This window comes from Fukomys damarensis, unplaced genomic scaffold, assembly GCF_012274545.1.
Source record: "Fukomys damarensis isolate Sample0158 unplaced genomic scaffold, DMR_v1.0_HiC HiC_scaffold_23, whole genome shotgun sequence".
Classification (NCBI taxonomy): Eukaryota; Metazoa; Chordata; class Mammalia; order Rodentia; family Bathyergidae; genus Fukomys; species Fukomys damarensis.
This window is the reverse complement of record NW_022900935.1, coordinates 2,097,326-2,106,737: the sequence shown is the minus strand read 5'-3', so window position 1 is coordinate 2,106,737 and position 9,412 is coordinate 2,097,326. Positions and strand designations below refer to the sequence as shown.

General features: G+C 60.0%; 1 protein-coding gene across 1 annotated transcript in view; it reads right to left on the bottom strand.

The window, feature by feature from the left end:
• Positions 1-1,652: 1,652 nt before the first annotated feature.
• Padi1 (peptidyl arginine deiminase 1) overlaps positions 1,653-9,412 on the bottom strand; it is a 27,588-nt gene continuing 19,828 nt past the window's right edge. The window contains exons 12-16 of the mRNA XM_010614193.1: positions 7,782-7,926; positions 6,943-7,036; positions 6,209-6,288; positions 5,415-5,540; positions 1,653-3,509 (exon numbers count right to left, since the gene is read on the bottom strand). Of these exons, the coding sequence (XP_010612495.1) occupies positions 3,276-3,509; positions 5,415-5,540; positions 6,209-6,288; positions 6,943-7,036; positions 7,782-7,926 (679 nt within the window). The 3' untranslated portion in view covers positions 1,653-3,275. The remainder of the gene's footprint in view (positions 3,510-5,414; positions 5,541-6,208; positions 6,289-6,942; positions 7,037-7,781; positions 7,927-9,412) is intronic.

The window sequence follows — 9,412 nt, the reverse complement described above, 5'->3', positions numbered from 1 at the left end:
ATGGTTTAGGGTGGAGAGAGGTGGAAATGCAGATTCCCAGGCCCGCTCCTCCCGGACCCAGCTGGTTAGAGGAACAACCAGCATCTTCAGAGCATTCTGATGACCTTGGGAAACTCAGCCTTTTTCTTTACACTTGATCTCAGCCAAAAGGTTGAGAAGCGATTCGGCCCTTTTCTTTAGAGCGTGGGCTTTAGGGCTGGGTGGGTGCCAGCTCCGTCCAGCCACTTCCTGTTTGGGTCACTTTATTGCTCTGGGCCTCACTGTTCCCATCTGAGAAATGGCTGCTGTGAGGCTAAGATGGGCCAGCATCGGGCGAGCTCTAACTCGGAACGGGGCCTTGCCTTACAGCCTTTGCTGTTCTTAGTGGATGCCAAGACCTCCAAAAGGAGTAAGTGAGGAGGATTTATTTACCCGAGGTGAGGACATTGTCTCTAGGCAACAGGAACTCAGAATAGCAGCCTAGGAAGCTCACTTATCAGGTGGGGAAACTGAGGCAACGAGGGCCGTTTGGGCTCGTGCAACAGCAGGAACAAGGGCTCTGGGGAGAGGGATCTGGGGTTCAGATCCACTTTACCATGCGCAGGTGAAGTGGCGCTGGGGGCTGCGTCTCCTCTCTCAAGGCCTCAGCTTCCTCATCTGTAGAACATGTGACTCACCGCCGCCGGCCCTGGCAGAGGCAATGGTGAGGGCGCGCCCTGCCTGGCGGAGGTGGGGGTGCTGAACAGAGGTTCCCTCCCTGAGACGGGCCTCTGGGAGGGGCTCCTGCCGGGACAGGGCTGCTCTACCCTAATTTCTGGGAGAAATGTTCTTTTTGCAGAAAGCTGTGGGACCTCTGGGTCTAGAAACAACTTCACTTTTTTTTTTCACCAGTAAAATGGCCTGGTGGCTGGCTCAGCTCGAGGCAAGAGGTAGAGCTCAGGAGGATGCCTGCATCTCCCTTGCCTGGCTTGGAGCATACTGGGGACCAGGTGCAGAATGTGAAGGTTTTCCCTGGGCCACTGTGCTGGACACAGACTGGCCTCCTGCTCAGACCCAGTCTCTCCCTGGAAGTAGATCTCGGCCTTCACTCCCCACATTAATAGCAGCCTTTAGAAACAGGTCCATGGTTTGTCCACACTAAGGTGCCAGTGACTGGCGGGCAGCAACTTCTGGCCTCTTAGTCCGTAGCAAAAACTAAAATGAAGCCAGTGGTGGTTGGGCATCAAAGGGCGTCATCTGAGCAACAGTGGAGAAGCAGAGAGGGGTGATGTTTTGAGGTCCCTGAAATCCGGTCCCTCGAAGGTTCCACAGCAGGGCCGCATGGAACTGTGGTGACCTGGGCCCTGCTGCAGCCCTGAGGAGTCATAGCCAACAGGACCCGGCTCTCCCCACCTCCCTTCTGCACCCCACGATAGCCCAGGGGAGGCGAGAGTGGAAGAGGTAGGACGCATTCCTTCCCGATACCCATCTCGGCTGGACAGTTGACCCCAGGGCACTGGGCATGTGTGGAGCCAGGGCTCGGCTGACTCAGCAGCCCACCACTCACCCTGCACGGGCACTCAGGCGCTCCTGGCTGGATGGGCCCGGCAGGGGTTGGCCCCCCAAGCCAGGCTAAGCTGGTGGTGGGGTGGGCAGAGCCCTAACCCGTGTGCCCTCCTCCCGCAGCCCAGCACGCAAGCAAAGGAAATGAATGCCGATGTTTTTATTGATCAGAAAGGAGGTGCCTGGTCACCAGAACACTCTTAGCAGGACACCAGGAGCCCAGTGGCCCCGGCAGTAACTCCAGAGCCTCACAACTCCCGATCTCTCTGCACATCAGCTCCTCTCCCACCCAGGACCCTTTACTCAGGAGGCTCTGATCCCGACCCACATCCTCAGCTCCTTCTGCACAGCTCAGCCTCAGCGGGGTCCTGATCCTGACAGGAAGGTGCCAGGTCAGAGCAAGTGTTTGCAAAGGGGCCTGGGAACCTTCAGGCAGGGTAGGATCCAGGTTCCCACCCATGTTATCCAAGGCAGTTCCACAAAAGCCTTTATTCCGGGCCCAAAAGAGTGACAACAACCGGTTCGGTCTGAGGACTCTTCAGGGTCCCCACAAATGCAGACAGGCAGAGGTTCGGGACTAACAGCGGCCACAGCCCCCAGCCAGGAGGGAGGAGGTTGGCTGTCTCCCTCCTGCCCAGCGCTGCAGCCACAAAGGCCCTGTGGCCTCATGGGGCTATTAACCTGGTGAGCAGCTGTGTGTCCTCCTGTAGCAGGGACCTGGTCTGCCATGGGGAGCTGCTCACAGCAAAGTGGCACACACTTGTGCGAATGTGTGTGTGTGCTTGTGCGTGTGGGGCCCCAGGCTGCCGAGGGGCAGCAGACCAGCCTTCTCCTCCCCTGCCTGCAGAAGAGGATAATGACAGACTATTAAAGGGAATTAAGCCCCACCTTCAGAGATAACCTAATGGTCCCCCACCCTCTTCTAACATCTGGGCCACACCCCTACATCCGGAACAGCCAGCTGCCTGCAGGTGAGGGGTCCAAATGCCAAAGCCCTGGAGGTCCCAGGGCACAGAAGCCTGCAGGCCTGGAGGTCCCTGCCCAGCTTCCTCTGCCGCTCTGGCCTCCTCCCCAGGCTCCCTACTCAGTCGCCCTAAGTCCCTCTCCACTGCTCAGCACTTTGAGGCCGGAAGCAGCCAGCTCTCCTAATTAAAGGCTTCCAGACAGGTAACAAGCACCCTTTGAGGTCTGAGGCAGATATTAAAGGGGTTTCGTTGCCTCCTTTTTAAAAAACAAGTCCTCAGACACCGGGGTTTCCTGTCCCTGTTTGCTTCCTACAGCTGAAGGGCACTGGGGGTCATCGCCTGGGTCCCCTTTGGAAAGAGGGTGCCCAGATCTCTCTTCCTGGTCTGATGAGAGCCATAGGCTGCCGGGAACTGGCGTCCTCACAGCAGACGCTAAGGGATCAGCTCCCACTCCTGGTGCAGACCCAACCCCACTCTTCCTGAGCCCCGATAAGGTGTCCAGATAGAAGGGAGCCGTTTGAAGCCAGCTTGTTCATGCAAAGGCTACAGGCCTCGGACCTCTGGGGCCATGGCTGAGGAAGGTGAGGGGAAGACGGGGTCAGTCACCCTTGGGCCAGGCAGGGCGGCGTTCACCCCTGAAACCCAGTGCCCACCGTGGCCCGCATGCTTGCAGGCACTGAGGTGGGAGTGCCAAGGGCCCCCCAGAGGAGGGAGGCCGGTGTGTGTCTCGTCCTTGCCGGGTAGGGTAGCCCAGCAGGAGGGCAGAGGGGACGGCAGGTGGGCGAGGGCTCAGGGCACCGCGTGCCACCACTTGAAGTCGAAGGGCTTCCGGCGCACGTTGGTGCCGCAGTGAATCTCGCCCTGCAGCAGGTGGTAGGGGGTGAAGTCGTCGATGAAGGTGCAGTGGAGGCCCAGCGGCTCCAGCAGCGAGCGCACCCTCTCCTCCAGGCAGCAGCGGCCGTTGATGACCGGCCCGAAGGGCTTGGGGATGCCCAGGTGCTTGCCCAGCACCACCATGTTCACCTGCAGAAGACAGAAGGCAAGAGGGAGGCTGGGCTGGCTCTGGCCACCCATCCACGGGGCCTGACATCTTCACCAGGACCCCCGGGCCTCCGGGACGCACGACCACTCAAGAACGAGGGCTGTGACAGCAGAGGAGGAACAGATGCGTGGTCAGAAGGCAGGATTGATATGGGTACCAGTCGGGGCCAGGGATTTGGCTCAGTGCCTGCCTCACAAGTGCAAGGTCCCGAGTTCGATCCCCGGTCCCCCCCCAAATTGTACCAAAGTCACCCTTTCTTCCATCTATCAGAAAACTGTCAATTGTTTTATTGCCAGCTGCCTGAAACTTGTACAACAAATATACAGAGCGACCGTGGAGCCGGGCATGGTGGTGCTGTAATCCCAGCACTCGGGAGGCTGAAGCAGGAGGGTCGCTGTGAGTTCAAGACCAGCCTGGGCTACACAGTGAGTTCCAGTTCAGTCTCAACTACATGGTGAGACCCTGTCTCAAAAAACCAAAGACAAACAAACAATCCAGAGCAACCGTGGGGTGAACAGGGCAGGGGTGCTTCTGCAGTGCCCAACCTACTCAACTGTCTTTGGCAGCCCTGATCACGTTACCATTTTTGAGCATCTTCTGTGTGTCAGCTGCATCATTACTAAAGCTCACGGCCTCCCTCTGCGGTTATGGCTCAGACTGTTAATTAACACGATCAGGACCACACAGCCAGAGAGCGGTGAGACGAAACTTTAAACTTGGATCTGACTCATGCCAAAGTCCATCCTGTTGGCCCTTTGCTGGAACTGGGCCCCCTGTGGGGCTGAGGAGTAGGGGGACAGGACTGGAAGATGCTGAGTTTTTTGGTGGTGGGGCCTCTGCTCTCCTTGGTGGCTTGGGCCCTCATCCTGGGGAAGGACAGTCCTCTGGACAGGTATTGTGACAACTTCTCGGGGACTCTCAGCCCCAGAGTGACGGCATGAGGTGCAAAGGGGCTGCCCGAGGTGTCCGAGGGGGACACGTCCTGGGTGCCTCTCCTGGTGAGGGGCCCACCTCGACCAAGACGCCCACTGTCCTCTGAACCTTGGTCTCCCCGCCTGACACACAGGGTTACTGAGCGTGCCCCGAACACCTTTCTGGTGAGGACAGACGGGACCCACAGGGGAGCCTGGACAGCAGCCAGGAACCACTCAAAGGCCGTGTCTGCCAGGGAGGAGTCGCCACAGCCACAGCCCAGGGAGGGCGAAGGTCGTGGGCTCAGCCTCGGCCTCCCCACCCTCAGCAGAGCAAGGGACCAATGATCCCTTAGAGCTCTGCTGCCCTGAACAGCAGCCACTAGCCATGCGGCTCCTTAAATCAAAATCAAAATTAAAATTAAATCAAAACTAAACCACCTTAAGTGGGGTGTGGTGGCTCATACTTGTAATCCCAGCACTCTGGGAGGCTGAGGCAGGAGTTTGGCCATGAGTTCAAGGCCAGCCTGGACTGCACGGCAAGACCCAGAGATGGCGCTCCGCGTCTGGCAGCACAGGGATGGCCCAACCCCTTCCTCAGAGCAGTGGGCACCCAGGCCGGGCTGCACCCATAGCGTTGTTCCGGCCCCTCCTGGGTGCCACCCGGGTGAGGTCGCCTCTGCTCATCTGCCCATCAGGGCCTCCTCCAGCCCCGCCTGCCCAACTCAGGAGCCCAAATCACTTCCCACCAAACCACGCTGCCGTTTTTCCACGTGGAGCGTGGCTTAAGCAAAGCCGGTGTGGCGGGGACTGCGCCGTGCCCCGCAGGGTGTGCCGAGCACCGGGCCTTGCCTGCCAGGTCCCTCACTGCGCAGTCAAAGGTGCCCCAGGGCAGGAAGTTGGACCCCACTGGGGACACGGACAGAACTGCCCCTACCGCCCACCCCGCGGGATTTGAGCCGGGCTCTCACTCACCATGTCAGGGAAGAAGGCCTCGGCGTAGACGCCCTTCAGGGAGAAGAGCTGCGGGACGTCGATGATGTCACCCTCCACCAGGCCCAGCTCCCGCTTCAGCACCTCCCGGTTCCAGTCGATGCATTTCTGCGGAGGAAGCGGGTGGCAGCCCCGGGTCAGCCGGACCTCAGTGGCCCTGAGTGCCTGTTGGCTCCTCAGGGCCTCGTTCGGCTCTGAGACAGGGGCCACTGTGATCCCAAGGTGGGGAAACGAAAGCTTGCTTAGCCGCGGAAGTGAGGCACACAGCACAGTGCTAGGAAGGGGCAGGGCTGGGGCCGGGCCTGGGCAGTCTCCAGTTCCAAGTCCCTATCACTTTGCCACACTGGCCCAGTTCCAGCCGCAGCGTGGCTTGTGCCACTGCCCGTCTCGGCCCTCAGGGGAGGTGTCGGCCACCAGGAGGGGCCGGGGCTACTGTGGCACCACACCCTGTGCCAGGCACACAGCAGGCATCGCGACGGGGGGAGCCCCAGCCCTGCCGGAGTCCCTGGGCCCCCACTTTCTGCACTGCTCCCCACCAGACCCCTTCCTCCTTTTCCCGTCCCTCACTCGCCACACTTCCGGAGGGGAAGCCAGACCTGTGGCCCTGGGAACGGTGCATCTCCCGCACCACCCGGCAGGGCCGGGGCTCCCGGTGCATGGCTGCCTTTGCCTCAGTCGTGGAGTCCCTGGTGCCTCGGCCTCCCCACAGCTCCAGGACAAGCACAGACCCAGGCCGGTGCCCACCCCTGGGCAGTGCCAGGCTGCACGTCCCTCACCTGGACCTGGAGGCTGTCGTTCCTCAGGTGTCTGTCTGCCAGCATCTCGTTGATGCTCCTCCTTGCCTTGTGTCTTAACCCTGTAAGAGAAAGAGGGTGCAGGGCCCGGGAATCCTTCCCCGGGGCCACCTCACCCTGAGGTGACAAAGCCCAGGGCAGGATGTTCCTCTTGCCCATGCCAAGGTCAGAAACCAGCACGGTGGAAGCCAGAGGCTGCAGGTACAGCCCAGTGGCAGGTCAGGGACCCTGGGAAGGGACTTTGGGACTTGGGGCCCAATAATTACAGCGTGGCTACCATTTCTGAACACCCACAGTGCTCTGGGAAGCCTAGTTATTTGATCATTGATCTTTAAAACAGTTCTGGGAGCAGTTAATTATCCCTCCACTCATGAGAAAAGGAAACTGAGGCTGGAGAGGTTCAGAACTCCCTGTGGTTGAGGTCACAGCCAGCCGATGCTAAGACCAGGATGTGAACCTGGGAGCCATGGGAAAGGCCACATCCTCTCCTCAGGTGTGGATGGGAACTGCTTTCCCCATCCAAGGACCTGGGGCTCTCAGTTTCCCACCCCTGACCCAGGAAAGGCCAAAGCATTTTCATCCCACATCCCCAAGCACCCAAGGGCATCGTTCAGTCTCCAGAGCAGCCTGGGTGGAGCCTTGAAGGGCATCCCCAGTGGTTGGGCCGGAGATGAAAGGGCAGGATCTCCCCTAGGGAGCTGGCCCACGCCACTCACCAGCAAACTGGGCCACCTCCCCGTAGCCCTCCTCTTTCTTTTCCTGAAACAGCCTAAGGCAGGCGCTGGGGCTGGCCAGGAGCATCCGGAAGCCCTGCACGGAGGGAGGGCAGCGCAGGCCAGGCCAGCGTCAGAGTTCAGGAGCCTGACTACATACGTGTGGGGCTCCCTTCTGCCCTCAGTGCCACCACCGGCCACAACACTGTGGGCGATGCCCAGCCCGCCGGGGCCCTTCCCACGCTGCCCGCTGGAGAGCCCCTATTTCTGCTTTCAAGCCGCAGTGCTGCAGTCCCCTTCCCGGGCACAGGCAGAGCTTGGCACACGCTCCAGCGGCACCCTGTGCCTGCCCGTCAGAGCTCCTTGCTGACCTGGAAGCAGCAGCCTACTTGCTCCCTGAGGGCCATGCCCTCCCCAGTGCCCTCTGCGAGGCAGTAGAGCCCAGGAGTTAGCAGAGACCAGCGCTCACATCTGGGTTTGAATCCTACCCTGCCACCTGCAAGTGTGAGCTTGGGTAAGTTAACAGCCCTTTGAGCCTCAGTGTCCTTACCTGTAAGTGGGGGCCAATAATAACAGCACCACTTCCTGGGCTTGGTGGAGGACCGAGTGCACGAAGCATGTAGTAGGTGCTCAGTAAATTTGCCCATTATTACCAATGTTGCTGGCTCTTGGCAGAGGAAGTTGGGTCTGAGTACACACTCGCCTCCTCCAGGCACCCCCACCCCAGTCTCAGCCCCTGCACATGGGGTGGAGCCAGATCTAGGGGCACCATCAGGCCAGGCAGGGACAGAAGCAGCTCAGGTTGAGGCCACCGTGGTGGGGGGCGGGGGGACGGGACACACCTTCGGGTCAGAGGTGGGCACAAAACTCAGGAACTCGTCCACGTGGCCCACGGACAACCAGTCTGAGTAGAGCTCCACGGGCGCCTGCACCTGCTGGGCCTCCAGGAAGTCTCTCACCACCTTGGCCATCCGCCTCCCGCCGGACCTGGGGAGACAGTGGCTGTCACCTCGTGCCCTCCTGCAGTGCTGTGTGCACCCTGCCCCACCGAGCTGCATAGTAAGAGTGAGTCCTCTTTCCCAGATGTGGAAACTGAGGACCAAGAGGCCAACCTGACCGAGCCTGGGCCGCACAGCTGGGAAGGGACAGGGCCAGACGCCCTGGTTACGAGCCCCAGCTGGAGCGGGAAGTGTGTGAGCTGGCGGGGAAGGCAGGAGGAGGCCAGTGCCGCCCAACTCCTGCCCATCACAGCCTGGAAGGTGGTCCTCGGTCACTCATCTCCAGAAGCGGCGCCCTGCCCCACCTGACGCCCGAGTCCCATGACAGGCTCCACCTGCTGGGCGGAACGGGAGATCCCCACAGCCTGGGTCCCAGAAAGATCCACCTCTTTCTCAAGGGACACACAGCTTTTCCTACAAATGGGAGCAGAGTCCGATTCTGTGGGAGGGCGGCACTTGTTTCAGGGAGATTCCTGGGGCCTGGTACCGTTCCACCTCACAGGCGTGGAGGATGAGGCCCAGGAATCTGCATTTGGCAGCCATGGGATTCTTGTGCATTGCGCAGTTTGAGTGCCTGCCTAGGGCCTCTGTGTTCCACACCATCCCACCCCCGAGGAGTCACGAAACCAGTTCCAGGCAGTATCGTGCCGCCCTGGGGGAGCTGCATGCACAGATGTGGGGGGCTCAGAGCAAGAGGCAGCCCAGCTGGACACAGGCCCTATGTCCCCCCTACCCTGACAGGGAAAGGCATCGCCAAGCGGGCAGGGACCCTGGTGTCCCCATTTCACAGATCGGGCAGCTGAGGCTAAACAAGTGTAGGCGGAGGTGTCACTGTCCAGGTGCCTGGAGACCAGACGCCGTCCACCCTTCCCCAGCTGTGCATGCTGTCTAACACACGCTTCTCAATCCACCTTATAGGGCCGGGGATTTAGCTGAATGTTTCCACCGCCTGCCTTGCAAGCACAGGGATCCGAGTTCGATCCCCGGTACCAAAGAAACAAACAAACCACAAATAAACAAACAAAAGAACACTGTTACTCAATCCACCTTATAAACTAGGGTCACGCGTCTTGCCCTCCCTTGTCTGGCCTAGGGACAGAAGGACCAGCTCCCAGACCTGTGTCCATCCCGGCAGCTCTACCCTAACCAAGGGACGGAAGCGGCCCCTCCTCTGCCACCTCCTGGCCGGCTGCCATCTTCCCAGGAGCCCATTCCCCAAGGTCCCACGGCTCCCGTCCTTACCTCCTTCAGGTTTAACTCAAATTCACCTCTATGAGGCCTCTCAAACAGGCAGTACTTCCTTCTCTGCCGCGCTGGGCAATGCCCGGCCGACTGGCATCTTACTTGCTGTCCCGAATCCCCAAGCACAGGGAGTTTGTCCGAGTTTGCACAGCTTTTTACCCCCAGCACCTTGTGCATGATGCTCTATTTGAAACTGCCACGTGCGGTAAAGATTTTTTGTCTATGTCTTGTGT